General features: G+C 45.2%; 1 protein-coding gene across 2 annotated transcripts in view; it reads right to left on the reverse strand.

The window, feature by feature from the left end:
• The window catches only part of phactr1 (phosphatase and actin regulator 1), a 72150-nt gene that overhangs the window by 14140 nt on the left and 36587 nt on the right, over positions 1 to 21423 (reverse strand). Inside the window, exons 1-2 of one of the 2 annotated variants that reach the window (XM_055923202.1) lie at positions 1834 to 2863; positions 278 to 442 (exon numbers count right to left, since the gene is read on the reverse strand). In XM_055923202.1, the coding sequence (XP_055779177.1) occupies positions 278 to 442; positions 1834 to 2125 (457 nt within the window). In that variant the 5' untranslated portion in view covers positions 2126 to 2863. Of the gene's footprint in view, positions 1 to 277; positions 443 to 1833; positions 2864 to 21423 lie in introns of those variants that run through there. The other variant, XM_055923203.1, reaches the window with a different exon arrangement.

A 21423-nucleotide genomic window follows, 5' to 3' on the forward strand; every position in this document is an offset into this window, starting at 1 on the left:
GGAGAGGTAGAAAGCAAGGCCTAGGGCTTCGGGGTTAGGGTTTAGGGAACGTGCCAAACTCATTCCACGGGGGGCAGAGTGTCTGCGTGTTTTTGCTCCTCCCTTAGACTTGATTGGCGAATTAGGGTCACTGATTAGGAAGGAACTCCCCTCACCTGGTTGTCTAGGTCTTAACTGAAAGGAAAAAACAAAAATCAGCTAACACTAGGCCCTCCATGGAATGAGTTTGAGACCCCTGGTTTAGGGCTTAGGGTTAAAGGTTAGATATGGTTCTCACCAGAAGACGTCTGCTTGAACTTCTCGCTCTTCTTCTTCCTCCATTTCCACGGCTTGAAGAGACGCCCCAGGGTGGCAAACTTGCTCCGCCTCCGGATGGGAGGGGTGTGTGTGCCAGGGACCAGTGAATCAGATCGCATCGCCGCTATTCGCTCCACCTCCTCAACTGGAAGACAGGAGAAAAGACGAGAGAAGAGGAGAGAAACCAGTCACATAATCCATAAAACAATACGATTCAAAGTATGTGGAACTCAGAGGAGCAATTGAAAGAATCATTCTAATTAATACATAAAGACACCATGGAAATAGACATCATTACACAAGGAATGATGAAGAGGGAATGTTTACAGATGAGGTTTACATTTTTTCTCAATATGATGTACATACACAGCCCAGTTTGGTGCCATTCAAACTTCTCAATCTCTCTCTTTTTTTTTTTTTTTTTTTACATCTCTCTTCACCCATCTCTCCCTCCCTGAGCTATGATGATCTCTGCCCTGTGAGGGAGATGTCAGACTGTTCTAAAGTAAATACAGTGAATGCTCTGCACTTCGAGTCCTTACTCAATTTTTCCATCTCTAACCTCCACTCACCTCCGCTCATCTCTAAACTCCCAACAGGCTGGAATTTTTGTTCATGTTCAAATTCAAATAAAAATACTGACTGTCTCGCTCTTACACACACACACACACACACACCTCTTAGTCTGCACAAGCAGTAAGTGTGTGTGAGTGAGAGTGTTATATGCCTTCAATGGCACTGCCCCCTGACCTCACATTCGCACCACATCATGATGAAGGTGGGACTGTTATTGGTGATATGTGCACATTGAGGGAATTTGGTCATACTGTGTATAATAGGAGAGAACGAAAAACGAATCCATCTCCTGGAATAGCTTCTGGCATGGACATAGGAGGGTGGGTGACAGTACAGTAGCAACCTACTACTTTATCTTATCTGCAGTTATAGGTGATTCTAGATCCTTCTCAAGCACTATAGATATTCTGGATTGGGGCTACTTGATAAAACCACATATCAACATGATTTCAGTTGACTAGCATGTCTGTTATCTTGGTGAATCAATGTGCCCTGTGTTTGTATAGCCTACAAAGTACAACCTCAGTGAACTAGTCAAAGTAGTGCTGTCTGTCTGCTTTGATGATACAGTAGGATTGCATCAAGCGGAGTGGATACATTGTTGCATAATAAAATAGTAACAGCCTACATGTAAAAACCCAGCAGAAGTATAAACAGACTATTCTAACGCTATAGCCTACGCCTATACCCAATAATGTATCAAAAACAACCAATACACTCATACAGCCACCTAAATATTCTGACTCCGAGTAGTGCTATTAGGATTGGAAAAAGTCTCCGCAGCCCGTCCATCGAGAAAAAAGTGCCCGCGATGGGGCATATCTTTACAGGCAGTGTGCAAGGCAAGGGAGCGGTCGATTTGGAGGAGCGGCGCCAACATGAAATGGAGGAGATCAAAACATCTCCCTCTTGCTGCTGCCGCTGCTGTGAGAACCTCAACACTCTTCTCCCTCCACTCACCGTCCCGAGGGTCTGCGCCACGGCAGTTGCTGCATATGTGCTTGATCTCCTTCCCGATCTGGCAGTGGATTATGAACGGCATAGTGTTGTTGTTGTTTGCCACGGGTTGCTGCGCTAGCTGCTGCCGCTGCTTGCCACTGTCGTTGCGGTTCTTGGACTTCATCCGAGGCAGGCAAAATGCTCTCCTCTTCCGCGGCTTCTCCTCGGTAAGGGCTGGGAGTGGGGTGGGAGCGTCGTTACTAGATCCAGAGGAGTACCAGGGGCTCATACCGGCGTTTGCAGGACCTGCCATGGTTAGGCAATGTGGGTTGGACCCGCTGATCCTGGTTCCATCTAGCTCCCAGAGATGGAGGTAGGGGAGTTTGAAACAGTCTCTACCTTCTGCTCTAGCGCAGCAGACCTAAAATAGTCGCTGTCCAATTCGGCCAATCCCTTTGCGCATGGGGGCCAACGACGTCAGAGCTGCGAGATATGTCAATCTGTATTATCGGGTAGCTACATGGCTATGCTCTGTTCATATCCCGTATTTCAATGTTATTTTCCATTTCTTTACGGGTTCAATCCATAGAGATCTTATTAAATTACTTATTTAGTTTGTTTCCCTTTTAAATCACTTATTTCGTTTTAAATTAATTATTTCCTATTCTAATTCCTAATGTTATGGTCCAATCCCTGTTTATGAATACTCTACGTCATGACATTTGAAACTGCCTCTCAACTGTATGGGCGTGTTTACGGTATATTTAATCTCCACCCACTACTGACAACGGACTATTCTGTTGCTACAGCCTACACACAATACTTAATGTGAATATCACTATGAACACAAAAAGCCCTGATATTAAATAAAATCTGAACAACAGTGGAGGTATACCTATAAGGCCATCAACATAACATATACATCCTATAGGCCTACACCCAATCTTTCACTGCACAAACACATACTGTAGGCCTATTCACTACACTAGTGCAGGGGCCCGAACTGCTAAAGAAGCAGATTTTCCATTTCCAGTGTTTATCCAGATTCCTCTACTCCTAAACGACACACACACACACACACACACACACACACACACACACACACACACACACACACACACACACACACACACACACACACACACACACACACACACACAAACACACACACACACACATAGCTTTACAGCCCAGTAGGGAGCTAGAAATACTATACTGCCAAGCTAATGAGATTGTTTGTGTGTGTGCGTGCGTTTGCTAATGTGAATCTCAAAACCTTCCTCCAGGCATGTCGCCTTCCCAGCATGCAGTACTGCTATCACAGCTCCACACTTACAGTGGAGTGGGGATTATCACTGCTCAGTGTGTCTGTGTGTGTGTGGGTTTGTGGGCATTCTGTCTGGCTATATCACCGCCTGGTATGGCAACTAGGGTGAACACATGTCCAGGATTGTGTGGGACAGTCCCGCATTTTGGCCCTTTGTCCCACGTCCCGCAACCAAACAATCACACTAGCTGGGGTGCAAAGGAACAAAAACATAGATAATAATATGGGGATGAGGAAGTCGGGTGGGCTGTGTACAGGTCCAGTGATCGGAAAGCTGCTCTGACAGCTGATGGTTAAATTTGGTGAGGGAGACATAAGTCTCCAGCTTCAGTGACTTTTGCAATTCATTCCAGTCATTGGCAGCAGAGAACTGGAAGGAAATGCAGCCAAAGGAAGTGTTGGCTTTGGGGATGACCAGTGAAATATACCTGCTGGAGCACGTGCTATGGGTGGGTGCTGCTATGGTGACCAGTGAGCTGAGAAGTCGGGGCTTTACCTAGCAAAGACTTATAGATGACGTGGAGCCAGTGGGTTTGGCGACAAATATGTAGCGAGGGCCAGCCAACGAGAGCATACAGGTCGCAGTGGTGATTCAGATACGGTGGGATTCTAAATGTTCGGTGATCTGTTTTATGGCTGCATCCCGCTAACGGGATCGATATGACAACAGCCAGTGAAAGTGCAGGGCGCCAAATTCAAACAATAGAAATCTCAGAATTAAAATTCCTCAAACATACATGTGTTTTATGTCATTTTAAAGGTAATCTTGTTGTTAATCCCACCAAACTGTCCAATTTCAAATATGCTTTTCAGCGAAAGCACTACAAACGATTATGTTAGGTCACCACCAAACCATAATAAGCACAGCCATTTTTCCAGCGAAATATAGCAGTCACAAAAAGCAGAAATAGAGATCAAATTAATCACTAACCTTTGATGATCTTCATCAGATGACACTCATAGGACTCCATGTTAAACAATACATGCACGTTTTGTTTGATAAAGTTCATATTTATATAAAAAAAATCAGAGTTTACATTGGTGCGTTACATTCACTAGTTGCAAAAACATCAATTGATTTTGCATAGCCACATCGTTTCAACAGAAATACTCATCATAAATGTAGACGATAATACAAGTTATACACATGGAATTATAGATATACCTCTCCTTAATGCAACCGCTGTGTCAGATTTCAAAAAAACTTTACGGAAAAAGCAAATCATGCAATAATCTGAGACGGCGCTCAGAACAATAGCCAAATTAGCCGCCATGTTGGAGTCAACAGAAACCAGAAAATACATGATAAATGTTTCCTTACCTTTGATGAACTTCATCAGAATGCAGTCCTAGGAATCCCAGGTCCACAATAAAAGCTTGATTTGTTCGATAATGTCCGTTATTTATGTCCAATTAGCTACTTTGTTTAGCGCGTTTGGTAAACAATTCCAAAGTCACAAGGCGCGTCCACTATAATGTGACGAAATGTCCAAAAGTTCCATAACAGTCAGTAGAAACATGTCAAACGATGTACTGAATCAATCTTTAGAATGTTGTTATCATACATCTTGAATAATGTTCCAACCGGAGAATTAGATTGACTTCAGTTCAGCGATGGAACGGAGCTACCTATCACGTGAACGCGCATGGTCAAAGCATGTTCAGCTCGTGGCAGTGGTGACTAATTCCGGTCTCCTTCGGCCCCAATTCACAATAGAGTCATCAGACAAAGTTCTATTGACTGTTGGCATCTAGTGGAAGCCGTAGGAAGTGAAAACTAATCAATATCAATATCTTGCTGTAATTTCAATGAGAGCTTGGTTGAAAATCTGCCACCTCAGAAAAAATCCAAACAGGAAGTGGAACTTCTCAGGTTTTTGCCTGCCATATGAGTTCTGTTATACTCACAGACATAATTCAAACAGTTTTAGAAACTTCAGAGTGTTTTCTATCCAATACTAATAATAATATGCAAATATTAGCAACTATGACTGAGGAGCAGGCCGTTTACTCTGGCCACCTTTCATCCAAGCTACTCAATACTGCCCCTGCAGCCATAAGAAGATAACTTGGCTTTCGAAGACTTTAGAAAGAGGGGGATGACCGCGGCAGCTTTCCAATCTTTAGGGATCTCAGACGATACGAAAGAGGTTGAACAGGCTAGTAATAGGGGTTGCAACAATTTCGGCGGATAATTTTAGAAAGAAAGGGACCAGAATGTCCAGCTGATTTGTAGGGGTCCAGATTTTACAGCTCTTTCAGAACACCAGCTATCTGGATTTGGATGAAGGAGAAGCAGGAGGGGGAGCTTGTGCAAGTTGCTACGGGGGGTGCAGAGCTGTTGGCCGGGGTAGGGGTAGCCAGGTGGAAAGCATGGCCAGTCGTAGAAAAATGCTTATTGGAATTCTCGATTATCATAGATTTATCGGTGGTGACAGCCTCAGTGCAGTGGACAGCTGGGAGGAGGTGCTCTTATTCTCCATGGACTTTAAGGGATGCAATTTTCTGTTCGATGCTAATGCAGTACGCAACAGGATGTTTTTGTGCTGGTCAAGGGCAGTCAAGTCTGGAGTGAACCAAGGGATATATCTGTTCTTAGTTCAAACATTTTTTAATGGGGCATGCTTATTTAAGATGGTGAGGAAAGCACTTTCAAAGAACAACCAGGCATCCTTTACTGACGGGATGAAGTCAATATCCTTCCAGGATACCCGGGCCAGGTCGATTAGAAAGGCCTGCTCGCTGAAGTATTTTAGGGAGCGTTTGACAGTGATGAGGGGTGGTCGATGGACCGCCGACCCATTAAGGACGCAGGCAATGAGGCAGTGTTTGCTGAGATCTTGGTTGAAGACATTAGAGGTGTATTTAGAGGGCAAGTTGGTCAGGATGATATCTATGAGGGTGCTCATGTTTACGGATTTAGGGTTGTACCTGGTAGGTTCCTTGATTATTTGTGTGAGATTAAGGGCATCTAGCTTAGATTGTAGGACGGCCGGGGTGCTAAGCATATCCCAGTTTAGGTCACCTAACAATACGAACTCTGAAGATAGATGGGGGGCAATCAATCCACATATGGTGTCCAGGGCACAGCTGGGGACTGAGGGGGGGTCTATAACAGGCGGCAACAGTGAGAGACTTATTTCTGGACAGTTGGATTTTTAAAAGTAGAAGCTAGAACTGTTTGGGAACAGACCTGGATAGTATGACAGAACTCTGCAGGCTCTCTCTGTAGTAGATTGCAACTCCTCCCACTTTGGCAGTTCTATCTTGACGGAAAATGTTGTTGTTGGGGATGGAAATCTCTGAATTTTTGGTGGCCTTCCTTAGCCAGGATTCAGACACGGCAAGGACATCAGGGTTGGCGGAGTGTGCTAAAGCAGTGAGTAAAACAAACTTAGGGAGGAGGCTTCTGATGTTAACATACATGAAACCAAGGCTTTTTCGGTTACAGAAGTCAACAAATGAGAGTGCCTGGGGACACGCAGGGCCTGGGTTAACCTCCACATCACCCGAAGAACAGAGGAGGAGTAGGATGAGTGTACGGCTAAAGGCTATCAAAACTGGTCGTCTAGTGCATTGGGGACAGAGAATAAAAGGAGCAGATTTCTGGGTGTGATAGAATAGATTCAGGGTATAATGTACAGACAGGGGTATGGTTGGGTTCGGGTATAGTGGAGGTAAACCCAGGCACCGAGTGATGATAAGAGAGGTTGCATCTCTGGACGGGCTAGTTATGCTGGGTGAGGTCATCACATGTGCGGGAGGTGGGACAAAGGATGTGTCTGAGGCATGTTGAGTGGGACTAGGGGCTCCACAGTAAACTAAGACAATAATAACTATCCTAAACAACAGTGTGCAAAGCATATTGACATTTGAGAGAGACATAAAGCGAGGCATAAAGCAATCACAGGTGTTGATTGGGAGAGCTAGCTAAGGCAACAACGGGTAAGACAACAGCTAATCAGCTAAGACAACAACAACAGGTAAAATGGCGATTAATGGGCAGAGAGGGTCGGTTAACAACACACAGGGCCTGAGTTGGGGCCGACAGATAAACAAAAAATAAACAAAATGGAGTACCATGAATACACATTGTTCTGATTTTATTTAGGAGAGAGGAAGATAGAGAGAAAGAGTGTAGGGAGAAAATGCAATTCTGCAGCGACATCATTCATGATTCATCCTTCAATCCTTCTCTATATTCCTTGTTAACAGAAGATGGAGAAGAGGAGAGGAGGGTGCAACATGGATGATTCATCAGCTATTTCTATAGCGAATGCCATCTGAACAAAGGTAATAATTGCAGTGTATACATCTAATACATATCCCCATATGAGAAAATATGGTCTTATCTGACTCACACCATGGCAGGTTGTCATGCTGTAGACTTGGTTGATGGTAGAGGTTAATCATAAGAGTGATAGGTGGACCATTACCAGTTCATTCATGCAGCATTACTGCCCCCTGCTGACAGCTATAGAAATCACTTATTGCAGCAGTAGCTTCCTGTTATAAAAAGCAGGTGGCGATAGCTGATCGTAAATGGAGGGCAGTCACAGTAGTGGCTCGTTCTGCAGAAGATTCATTCAGAGGAAACAATACACGGACAATGCTGCCTATCTAACACACATGAACACGCGAACAAGCACATACACACATACGCTCTCACACTCAATTCAATTCAAAGGGCTTTATTGGCATGGGAAACATATGTTTACATTGCCGAAGGACTCTCTCTTACCTCTCCCCCCACCACCCTCTCCAACCCAGTCATGGTTTTGAGTGTAGCAGTCAGGGGTGCACAGTCAGAGAGGAGAGCAAAGTCCTCAAAGCTGACTCACTCTGTAATCACTCATGTAAACGGTCAAGATGGGGCAGTTAAACAGAGGACACTGTTTAAACCATATGTGTGCTTGCATGACAGCAAGCATGTTGCAAGTATATGTGTTATGTGTTCTGTGTGTCTGTGTGTGTGTGCCCACATGCTTGTATGACATTTAGCACAGTGTGTGCAAGTATGTGCTGTGTGTGTGCGTGCGTGTCCGTGTGTGTGTGTGTGATGACATAACAACATGGTAAAAAGTCCCCCCTCCTGGCTGATGCTGACTGGCTGTTGAAGCACTGTGAGTCATAGAGCCTTTAACTCAGCCAGTGATGAACAGCAAACATAATCCTCAGTACTTTAATATTGTTGTAGCCTCTTTACCACTGCAGCACTCAATACCACTTGGTTAGGGCTATACGACATCACCATCATCATCATCATCAACTCTGCCATTTCTCGACTATCAATAGCTCAGGATAACATCAGGGCATGGACTGCTCAGAGCTCAGTGGTAGTACTGGCACCTACTGGCAGAGTGGCAGAGAAGAGTAGAGATTTGGTAAAACCTATACAGTATGCAGCATGCCTCAACAATAATAAGGTTGTCACGTTCCTGACCTGTTTTCCTTTTTTCTTGTATTTATTTAGTTGGTCAGGGCGTGAGTTGGGTGGGTTGGTCTATGTGTGTTTTTCTATGTTGGGGTTTTTGTGTTCGGCCTGGTATGATTCTCAGTCAGAGGCAGCTGTAGATCGTTTGTCCCTGATTGAGAATCATACTAAGGCAGCCGGGGTTTCACGTGTGTTTTGTGGGTGGTTGTATCGCGTGTCTGCATTCGTGCCACACGGGACTGTTTGTCGATTGTTTCATGGTGTTCTTTTGTTTCGTGTTCAGTTTCGATTTAATAAATAATCATGGACACTAATCACTCTGCTTATTGGTCCGACCCGTCTCGCCTCTCCTCGTCCGAGGAGGAGGAAGAATATTACGACGATCGTTACAAAGGTCTGCTTATACATTTAACTTGATCCAAAGATTTGTTGACTGGTTATGGACTTGTTATTTCAAATGTGACACAGATAGGACAAGGAAATGGACCTGATCTTCATGTAGGTTTTCAACATTATATCCCAAATTAAATAAGGTACAACACAATATGATACAATACCATCCTGGCTCATCAGTCATGTCATTTCCATAGATATATAGTCATCTGTCTGCGTTATGCATAGGCATATTCCCGCCCTATAGGACCATTTATCCTCTATTGACCAGCCTACATCATAACTATGAACGGAGGCAGGAGGTCTGGCTTATTTATATTCTCCTGTCATGAATGTTAAAGCATAATCAATAACCAAGTGATAACAATAACACTGTTTACCAACATGGATCTATTTCCTTGGATCGATTTTCATGGATCTATTTCAGGCAGATCCCACACTTTCATCTGTGAGACAACGCACCATGGTGAGGGTGAGGGTGTATTTAGGAAGGGTGAGATTAATGAGATCGAACGGAAGTGACTATATTTATGGATGGGCGTGAAAACAATGTAGGAAATCAAAATATATTTATTAGTTCCAAATAGGACAATCAACAATTACAGAAATACAATTTTCTAGTTTATCCCCCCCCCCCCCCAACCCAAAGATGGGGAGACAAAAGCATAACTACCAAACATTAACAGAAACATACAAAAATAAAAAGGTCCTCACATTTCCAATAATAAAAATAAATAAAAAGTAGAATATGCAGTCGCAGATAATGCAGATTATGCTTCAACTATAGCCAATATTGACAGAAAAAAATGGAGAATATACAGATTCACAGCTTCCATGCTTCTACAGTATCACCGGTTTGCAAAAACTCACAAAGCAGATCCCAAATATCATGAAACTCTGGGGCTTTCTTTTTCACTATATAAGTACATTTTTCAAGAGCCAAGTTAATAATTTTTTACCAATGACCAAGTGAGGGGGAACTGACATACTTCCAGTGGAAGCAATTAAACGTCTAGCTTGTAATAGGCAGAGGTCAACCATTTTATTTTCTCTCCTATGTAAAGTGATATTCCCTGGGTAAAGATTTAGGATGCAAAGTTTACGGATTAGTGGTATTCGGGTAGAGGTAATCTCAGAGATATAGCAGAGTACTGAGCTCCAAAACTGTTGTATCTCAGCACATTCCCACAGGCATTGATACAAGGTGCCTAAATGCGTGTTACATTTAACACACAGGTCTGGAATATTAGTGTAAAATTTGTGGAGCTTAACACGGGTGATATATGTTCTCATTATCCAACTGTATTGCAACAATCTCAGGCGGGTGTTTATTGTCTGTATCTGAGCTCTAGAGCATATCATACCCCAGTCCTCTGCTGAAATATCTCCCTGCATATCTTGTATCCACTGAAGTCTCTTACTATCAGAGTTGTCTTTATGTGTTAGCTACCATTTTCCCATATAATGACGTCATGTGACCTCTCCCATAACACATTTTAAGAGAGCGTTTCCAAAGTGGTCAAAGGAGGTTGTAGGGCAGACTGTTTTAGACTAGAAAAAACAAAGCTTCTCAATTGTAAGTATTTGAAAAAATGCTTTTGTGGTAAGTTAAATCTTCCCTTTAGTTCTTCAAATAAAAATGGGCCCTTTTTCATTGTATAAGTCCATTACTTTAACAATACCTTTTCTTACCCATTTTTTAAACCCCAAGTCATTTTTTTTTAACAGGTGTGAAATGATCATTGCCCCAAATTGGTGTAAAACTGGATAATACAGGGAATTCGCCCAGATATGCTGTAATTTGTGCCATATAGTTAGGGTGTTTTTAAAAAAGGGATTAGTAGTATTCTTCTTTAGTTTCTTAAAGAGAGCAGAGTACAAATATCCATCCAAAGTTAAGCCTTTTGTGGACAACATTTCAGTCTACAGCCAGGGTGAGTATGGTTTCTTGGAGAACCAAAACATTGCAGCTCTAAGTTGTGCAGCCAGTAATACCACTGTAGGTTTTAAAGTTGCAACCCCCCTCTGTCATAGGGCAAATAAAGAGAAAACCTAAGCCTTGGTTCTCGGTTGCTCCAGATAAAATTTGAGAGTATCTTGCTGATCTTTGGGAAAAAATAAAGTGGTGGAGCCAGAGGAATTGATTGAAATAGATAAAGACATTTGAGCGGAATATTCATCTTAATAATATGTATTCTACCAATACTAGATATAGGCAATGATGTCCATCTGTCAATGGATTCTGTTACACTTGTTACCATGGGTTCATCATTTGTTGAACTCAATGAGCTCATTTCTGGTGTGATTTTAATACCAAGTTACGTGAAACCTTGTTCTGTGTTCACAAATGGTTGCTGTGAAACTGGATTCAGTCTCTCTTGCTTCTGGAGGAAAAGGATGGGAGATTTGATTTTATTAACTTTAAACCCAGAAAACGGACCAAAGTTATTAATTCAATTGGAGAGGGAAGAGATAGAATTCTTTAGATCTGTTAAGAATTCTTTAGATCTGTTAGGAATGAATAAAGGGTATCATCGGCATACAGGGCCACTCGATGTTAAAAATCGGGTGGGCCCTTACTGCAAGTGCAAAGGGTTCTATAGCTAAAAGAAAGAGTCTTGGATTGGCCTGACATCCTTGTCTCGTGCCCCGAAAAAGCTTAAAAGGTTGTGAAATCAAGTTGTTAGTGGCAACTTCTGCAGTGGGGTCCGTATATAATATCTTAATCCATTTACAGAAGTAGTTCCCAAACCAAAATCTCTTAAGCACTTCAAATAAATAACCACTTAACTCTATCGAATGCCTTCTCTGCATCAAGTGAGAGTATGGCAGTATCAGGGGACCCTTCACACATGTTTAGTACTCTCCTCACATTGTGAAAACCTTGATGGTTTCTCACAAAGCCATTTTAGTCTGTGTGTATTACATATGGGAGCACTCTATCCTATCTCCTGGCTAAGGCTTTAGCAGATATTTTAGAGTCAGAGTTCAGAGGAGAAATCGGTCTGTAACTTTCACATTTTGTTGGGGATTTATTAGGCTTCAGAATTAGAGTTATTCAAGCAGTCCGTAGAAAGGGGGGAGACAACCTTGCTGAAAGGATTCAGCATACATATTCAAAAGTGGACCTAGAAGTTTGTCCTTAAATATCTGATAAATATCTATTGGGAGCCCATTTGGACCTGCCGCTTTACCTCCCTTCATATTGAAAATAGCATCAGATATTTCAACACCATCCAATTTCTTTTGTCTTCTGAAATAAAGGGAAAATCAAGATTCAGAGTTGTAAAGTGTGTTATATTAGGAAGCAAATTTTTGGTTTATTTCTACAGTATCCATTGATAATTGTCCTTGTAAATTATGAATTTCATGAATGCCGTTAAGCTGTTTGCGGCCTTTGAGGTGAAGAGCTCATACTGAGCTTTAAGAGCAAATAATTCCTTGTTTACTTCTACGGAGTTATCCAAAAAAGCTTCCCTCTCCAATTCTCTGATTTTGCTGTCCATCTCTCTCATTTTCAGATTTAATTGATTTGAAACTGGTCAAACGTACAATTTGCCCCCTAATATATGCTTTGAAGCCTCCCACCTCGTACTCACTGATGTTTGGTCAGTGTTCACTGTAAAATAAACATCTATAAGCACTCCAACGTAATGTAAGAAGTCTGGGTCCTGTAACCATCTGGGATGCAAACGCCATCTAGAGGATCCTTTTACTAGTTTTGTATCCCTATAGAATAATCACACAGGTGAATGGTCACTCAGAACAATACTATCATATCCACTTCCTGTACGAGAATGTGATTTAATATGATTCAAATGTCGACGCGTAACATGAATACTCCATTTTACTCGGGTTCTGAGTCCTCCGAGGTTCACATAGATTCAAGTCCTTAATGAAATGCTGTGATTTCTTTCTACTCTGCGAGTGGGAAGTGTCTAAACCAGAGGAGCGATCTAGATGAGGATCAAGAGTGCAATTAAAACCTCCTGCCATTAGGACTTTACCAGGACGGGAGGCTATCGATAGAAATACATTCCCAAAGAATTTGGGATAATGAACATTAGGACCAAAAACATTAACCAGATTAATACACTCATTCAAAAGAGTTCCCTGTATCAAAATGTATCTACCAGCTGCATCAGTTACAATATGATCTACTTGAAAGGGAACAGATGTGTGAATTAAAACCATAACACCATGAGAATGAGAGGAGAAAGTGGAAGCTATTACTTGCCCTTGCCATCTCCTGCGTACTTTCAGTAGCTCATCCTTCAACAAGTGAGTTTCTTGAAGGAACACAATAGGTGAATGAAGTGGTTTAAGCCTAGTAATAACCTGTTTCGGCTTGGATAGTTTACAAACTCCACGGACATTACACAAAGTCAATTTCAGTTTTGCATTTGGAGTCATTTAACCAACGATGTAAACATGGAATAAGCTATAGCATAAAGGCATATCTAAAATATGTTTAGTATCCACAAGGACCGCATTGTAAAGGCAGTCAATGTTGTTCTCCCCCTTAGACGAGAAGGAGCATGGATAGGACCAAGATGCGGATTGAGGGAAATAAGCCATCTTTTAATGAAAAAACAGCAAACAAGACACTACAAACTACAAAACAACAAACGTGACTAACCTTCAACTGTCCTGTGAGGACACAGGAACAAACACCCACAAAACACCAGTGAAACCCTGGCTGCCTTTGTATGACTCTCAATTAGAGACAAACAATACACACCTGTCTCTAATTGAGAATCATACCAGGCCGAACACAAAACCCCACATAGAAATACAAACATAGACAAACCCACCCAACTCACGCCCTGACCAACTAAAATGAATACAAAACAAAGGAAAACAGGTCAGGAACGTGACAGAACCCCCCCCTTAAGGTGCGAACTCCGGGCGCACCAGCACAAAGTCTAGGGGAGGGTCTGGGTGGGCGTCTGTCCACGGTGGCGGCTCTGGCGGTGGACGAGGTCCCCACCCCACCATAATCAATCCCCGCTTCTTTATCCCCCTCCCAATGACCACCCTCCCACTAACCCCACCTAAATGAAGGGGCAGCACCGGGATAAGGGGCAGCACCGGGACAAGGGGCAGCACCGGGACAAGGGGCAGCACCGGGACAAGGGGCAGCACCGGGACAAGGGGCAGCACCGGGACAAGGGGCAGCACCGGGACAAGGGGCAGCACCGGGATAAGGACCAGCACCGGGATAAGGGGCGGCAGGTCCTGGCTGAGGGACTCCGGCAGGTCCTGGCTGAGGGACTCCGGCAGGTCCGGGCTGAGGGACTCCGGCAGGTCCGGGCTGAGGGACTCCGGCAGGTCCGGGCTGAGGGACTCCGGCAGGTCCGGGCTGAGGGACTCCGGCAGGTCCGGGCTGAGGGACTCCGGCAGGTCCGGGCTGAGGGACTCCGGCAGGTCCGGGCTGAGTGGCAGCTCCGGACTGTAGGGCAGCTCCGGACTGTAGGGCAGCTCCGGACTGTAGGGCAGCTCCGGACTGTAGGGCAGCTCCGGACTGTAGGGCAGCTCCGGACTGTCGGACGTCTCTGGCAGCTCCTGACTGGCGGGCGTCTCTGGCAGCTCCTGACTGGCGGGCGTCTCTGGCAGCTCCTGACTGGCGGGCGTCTCCTGACTGGCGGGCGTCTCTGGCAGCTCCTGACTGGCGGGCGTCTCTGGCAGCTCCTGACTGGCGGGCGTCTCTGGCAGCTCCTGACTGGCGGGCGTCTCTGGCAGCTCCTGACTGGCGGGCGTCTCTGGCAGCTCCTGACTGGCGGGCGTCTCTGGCAGCTCCTGACTGGCGGGCGTCTCTGGCAGCTCCTGACTGGCGGGCGTCTCTGGCGGCTCCTGACTGGCGGGCGTCTCTGGCAGCTCCTGACTGGCGGGCGTCTCTGGCAGCTCCTGACTGGCGGGCGTCTCTGGCGGCTCCTGACTGGCGGGCGTCTCTGGCGGCTCCTGACTGACGGACGGCTCTGGCGGCTCCTGACTGACGGACGGCTCTACTGGCTCGGGACAGACGGGCGGCTCTACTGGCTCGGGACAGACGGGCGGCTCTACTGGCTCGGGACAGACGGGCGGCTCTAATGGCTCGTGGCAGACGGATGACTCAGACGGCGCTGGGCAGACAGATGGCTCAGACGGCGCTGGGCAGACAGATGGCTCAGACGGCGCTGGGCAGACAGATGGCTCAGACGGCGCTGGGCAGACAGATGGCTCAGACGGCGCTGGGCAGACAGATGGCTCAGACGGCGCTGGGCAGACAGATGGCTCAGACGGAGCTGGGCAGACAGATGGCTCAGACAGAGCTGGGCAGACGGGCCGTTCAGGCACCGCTGGGCAGACGGCAGACTCTGGCCGGCTGAGACACACTATAGGCCTGGTGCGTGGTACCGGAACTGGAGGTACCGGGCTGAGGGCACGCACCTCAGGGCGAGTGCGGGGAACAGGAACAGGGCACACTGGACTCTCGTGGCGCACTCTAGGCCTGGTGCGTGGTACTGGAACTGGAGGTACCGGGCTGAGGGCACGCACCTCAGGGCGAGTGCGGGGAGAAGGAACAGTGCGTCCAGGGCTCTGGAGACGCACAGGAGGCTTGGTGCGTGGTGCCGGAACTGGAGGCACCGGGCTGGAGACACACACCATAGGGAGAGTACGTGGAAGAGTAACAGGGCTCTGGAGATGCACTGGAAGCCTGGTGCGTGGTGTAGGCACTGGTGGTACTGAGCTGGGGTGGGAAGGTGGCGCCGGATATACCGGACCGTGAAGGAGGACACGTGCTCTTGAGCACCGAGCCTCCCCAACCTTACCAGGTTGAATGGACCCCGTAGCCCTGCCAGTGCGGCGAGGTGGAATAGCCCGCACTGGGCTATGCAGGCGAACCGGGGACACCACCTGTAAGGCTGGTGCCATGTACGCCGGCCCGAGGAGACGTACTGGAGGCCAGATACGTTGGGCCGGCTTCATGGCATCCGGCTCGATGCCCAACCTAGCCCTCCCAGTGCGGCAAGGTGGAATAGCCCGCACTGGGCTAAGCACGCGTACTGGGGACACCGTGCGCTTCACCGCATAACACGGTGTCTGACCAGTACGACGCCCTCTCACTCCACGGCAAGCCCGGGGAGTTGGCTCAGGTATCCAACCCGGCTTCGCCACACTCCCCTTTAGCCCCCCCCCCCAAGAAATTTTTGGGTGAGCCTCTCGGGTTTCCAGCCACTCTGCCTTGCAAGCGCCTCATAATGCCGCCTCTCCGCTTTCGCTGCCTCCAGCTCCGCTTTGGGGCGGCGACACTCCACTGGCTGTGCCCAGGGTCCTTCTCCGTCCAGAATCTCCTCCCAAGTCCATTCCTCTTTTCCCCATTGCTGTAGTTCCTTTTCTCTCTCCTCAATCCGCTTGGTCCTGTTGTGGTGGGTGTTTCTGTAAAGGCAGTCAATGTTGTTCTCCCCCTTAGACGAGAAGGAGCATGGATAGGACCAAGATGCGGATTGAGGGAAATAAGCCATCTTTTAATGAAAAAACAGCAAACAAGACACTACAAACTACAAAACAACAAACGTGACTAACCTTCAACTGTCCTGTGAGGACACAGGAACAAACACCCACAAAACACCAGTGAAACCCTGGCTGCCTTTGTATGACTCTCAATTAGAGACAAACAATACACACCTGTCTCTAATTGAGAATCATACCAGGCCGAACACAAAACCCCACATAGAAATACAAACATAGACAAACCCACCCAACTCACGCCCTGACCAACTAAAATGAATACAAAACAAAGGAAAACAGGTCAGGAACGTGACACGCATTCATATTTGTAGAGAGGAAAATATGTAAAGAACTGTTGGAACAAACAAGCATAAATCTATCCTAACAGTAAAACACTGAACCCCAGTCCCCTGTCTCTCTAACCGAGACACCCAACGCTTCCTCTCGCACCTCCCCTTAATCGTAGAGTGTAGCCTGGTGGACGACTGATCCATTAAAGGGAGCAGTCTAACCTAAGCGACGCTAAACAAAACAGTGTCTCCTGCCTTCTCTCGGCTATTACTCCTCACAAACAAAACAAACGGCATATCTAGCAAGATGATATGTGAAATATCACAGTTTTCGTTTGAAAAATAGCAAAGAATAGCTCCACCTAAAACATTAACGCTAGACTGAGACTAACGTTAAAGTTACAGTATGGACAGTCCAAAATAGTTGTAGATTAACTGTTGCTAGTAGCTACCAAGTAACAAAATGGCCCATACCTTTAGCGTTAACGTAGACTACCATGATAAATTTATAATCCAAAAAAAGTAACAAAGATCAGAAATGGACAGGCTACGTGAGAAAAAAAGATATACCATTGAATATGTGCTACGTTACCCAAAGGCCCTCTGCACATGATGTCAGGCTTGCACGTGAGTGTCAATCATTTTAGTCCAAGGATACGATAGAAACGTCTTCAAATAAAGTAGTCCCGATGCTTCTCGGTGGTGCAGGATGAATGAATAAGGTCCCACTGTGTCATGGCTGGCTCACTGGCTAAATAAGTGAGGTAACATTAGCCATTTTGAGTCTGTTAACATGGAGTTAAACATCTTTGCCGGTATTTTACAGTGTTTTATGTAACCCAGTGGAAGAGAATTATCAACATACCAAAAAGAAACTTAAACATGACATTCAACGTTCAATGGACAGCTATTTCGCCTGTCATATAGAAGAAACTGAGCTAACTGATGAGCACATACAGGCTACAAATAATATAAAGAAACGTTGAGTGGGCTAGCTCTCCATATTATTCACGTAACTGTTATGCTAGCTACAGTACTACAGTAGCAGATAATACATTAACGAATGTTAGTTAGCTTACCAACAGTCACATAATCCAAGATGTTGCGAGATGTTCTTCTTGTTTTAGGAATATGTCGATTCATAAGTGGATGTAGATACGGCTGAAATTGTCCAAGAAAATTGCTGGTCGTGTTATGAGGATTTAAAATAAGAGATTTAAAAAATGTAAAGAAGTTTTGCCGAAATTGTCAGGAGAGCGCTAAAAACACGTCCTCTCTCTGTTCAACGCAATAACCCCCTATTCCCATTAAGTCTACTTAATGAGACACTAAACAAAACAAGATCTCTATCTCTCTCTCAGATGCACACACACATAGATAACTTTTTGCTTGTCTGTACTGTTTATGTCATCTAGTCTCTGTTCAGGCTCTGCTCGCTGACTCAGTGTGGCTTCTCTGAAGTGACAAGCACACCTGCAGCATGACGGAAAAGGGGGTTGTGCTTGGCCGAGTGTGTGTATGCAGTATGTGTGTGGCTAATGAGGTGAGTGTGTGTGGCTTCATACCTGACAGACACACTCATGCATGAGGTCTATTTGCATCCAGGAGCTCACAGAGAAGGACCATGCCAAACCCCTCTGCCTCCACTGAGCTACTCATCTGTGGTCCCTCTCCCCCTCTCTCTCACTCCCGCAGTGCGTGTGTACGTGTATATGTGTGCGTGTGTGTGTGTGCTATATCCTCGCTGCTCCTCTCCGCTCTCCTCTGTGTGACCTGTCTTGTTAGTGCTGGCTGTGCCAAGCTATGAGTCATCTCAGTTCTCTCTGACCATAGTTAGGGTCAAGACCAAGAAACAATCCTCACACACTGCTGCCTCAGAACAGCTTATCTCATACTCAACTTAATCTATTAGATATGTGCCACTTGTCATTAACGCTACATTTAATGGAAAACTAATTTATACGGTCATTTCAAGTTTCAAGTTTAAAATGTCACATTTTAAATGTCACATGCACAAGTACAGTGAAATGACTTTCTTGCAAACTCAAAACCCAACAATGAAATAATAATGTATTATTAGAAAAAAACACAAGAAATAAGAACAAGAAATATGAAATACACAATACACAAGTAAGTCAGTAAGCATATGTTACAATACCATGTTTACAGTGCATTTGGATAAGTATTCAGAACCCTTCACTTTTTCCACATTTTCTTATGTTACAGCCTTATTCTAAAATGGAGTAAATAGTTTCCTCCCCCCTCATCAATCTACACACAATACCCCATAATGGCACAGCAAAAACAGTTTACATTTTTTTGCAAATGTATAACAAATAAAAAACTTATATCGCATTTACATAAGTATTCAGATACTTTTCTCAGTACTTTGTTGATGCACGTTTGGCAGCGATTACAGCCTCTAGTCTTCTAGTCTACAAGCTTGGCACACCTGTATTTGGGGAGTTTCTCCCATTCTTCTTTGCAGATCCTCTTAAGTTCTGTCAGGTTGGATGGGGAGCATCGCTGCACAGCTATTTTCAGGTCTCTCCAGAAATGTTTGATCGGGTTCAAATCCAGACACTGGCTGGGCCACTCAAGGACATTCAGAGAGTTGTCCCGAAGTCACTCCTGCATTGTCTTGGCTGTGTGCTTAGGGTCATTGTTCTGTTGGAAGGTGAACCTTCACCCCAGTCTGAGGTCCTGAGCGCTCTGGAGCAGGTTTCATCAAGGATCTCTCCTTGCTTTGCTCTGTTCATCTTTCCCTCAATCCCGACTAGTCTCCCAGTTCCTTCCGCTGAAAAACATCCCCACAGCATGATGCTGCCACCACCATGCTTCACCGTAGATATGGTGCCAGGTTTCATCCAGATGTGGCATTCAGGCCAAAGAGTTCAATCTTGGTTTCATCAGACCAGAGAATCTTGTTTCTCATGGTCAGAGAGTCTTTAGGTGCCTTTTAGCAAACTCCAAGCGGGCTGTTGTGTGCCTTTTGCTGAGGAGTGGCTTCTGTCTGGCCACTCTACCATAAAGGCCTGATTGGCGGAGTGCTGCAGAGATGGTTGTCCTTCTGGAAGGTTCTCCCATCCTCACAGAGGAACTCTGGAGCTCTGTCAGAGTACCATCGGGTTCTTGGTCAACTCCCTGACCAAGGCCCTTATCCCCCGATTGCTCAGTTTGGCCGGGCGGCCAGCTCTAGAAAGGATCTTGGGTGTTCCAAACTTCTTCCATTTAAGAATGATGGAGGCCACTGTGTTCTTGGGGACCTTCAATGCTGCAGAAATGTTTTGGTAACCTACACTTCCCCAGATCTGTGCCTCCACACAATCCTGTCTCGGTGCTCTATGGACAATTCCTTCGACCTCATGGCTTGGTTTTTGCTCTGACATGCACTGTCAACTGTTGAATTTACCACAGGTGGACTCCAAGTTCTGAAGGATAATCAATTGAAACAGGATGCACCTGATCTCAATTTTGAGTCTCATAGCAAATGGTCTGAATACTTATGTAAATAAGGTATTTCTTTTTTTTCTACATTGCAAAAAATTCTAAAAACCTGTTTTCGCTTTGTCATTATGGGGTATTGTGTGTAGATTGATGAGGAAAATGTTTTATTGAATCCATTTTAGAATGAGGCTGTAACGTAACAAAATGTGGAACAAATCAAGCACTGTAGATCCTGTTTCTTTCTACAAGAGGTTTTAGAGACTATGGAGATTGCATGAGGCAGCATAATAGCTAATTATAGACTCCTATATTGTATTCCCTTAGCTCAATAAGACCAACAAATACCTAGAAGTGGGGAGGAGGAAAGGAGTGGAAATCAATATTCTGTGCTATTCCTCTGATCTCAACTCCTGCAGAACAGGACTGGAAAGAACGTTTCCAGAACAGAAGTGTAACAAGGGATTAGTCATCAAAACAAGAGAGGGAAGTAGGAAGGTGGAGAGAAAGTAGAGAGATTTAAAAAAGGGAGAGAGGAGAGAGGTGAGGAGAAAGGATGCGAATGTGACAAAGAGGCTAAAGTGTGTTTGAGAGAGAGAGAGAGAGAGAGAAAGAGAGAGAGAGAGAAAGAGAGCGAGAGAGTGAGGAAGGGCTTGTGAGTGGGAATCTTGTTATGTTCTGATCCCTTTTGATCAGTACGTGGGCGTAACTAAACCCCTCTTACCGTCTGCGATCGTCAGTCTCTCATTTTGTCATATAGTAAATTAAACATGACGTTCGCTTCACATCCTATTGATTATACTGGAATCACATTTATTCCTGTGGGTGTGGTGTTTGACCCTGTCTGTTATTGTAACCCTTCAGTGTGTGTGTGTGTGTGTGTGTGTGTGTGTGTGTGTGTGTGTGTGTGTGTGTGTGTGTGTGTGTGTGTGTGTGTGTGTGTGTGTGTGTGTGTGTGTGTGTGTGTGTGTGTGTGTGTGTGCGCTTGTGCGTGTGTGTGTGCAGTCAGTGGGGTTAGGTGGTAGGATATTGATGTGCCATCCTGCAGGTCTGTGCCAACACCACAATCAATAGTGGCACCACTGGGTAGCTCCTGTCGCAAACCAGTCTGCACAGTGAGTTTTTTCATTGAACAGGAGTAAACTGTATTCCTCTTTCCACTATCGTGTCTGTGTAGTGCATGCCAGTCTGCACTGGGTTTAAGAACTACACAACGCACCTGTATTAAACTT

The sequence above is a fragment of the Salvelinus fontinalis genome, chromosome 5, assembly GCF_029448725.1.
Source record: "Salvelinus fontinalis isolate EN_2023a chromosome 5, ASM2944872v1, whole genome shotgun sequence".
NCBI lineage: Eukaryota > Metazoa > Chordata > Actinopteri > Salmoniformes > Salmonidae > Salvelinus > Salvelinus fontinalis.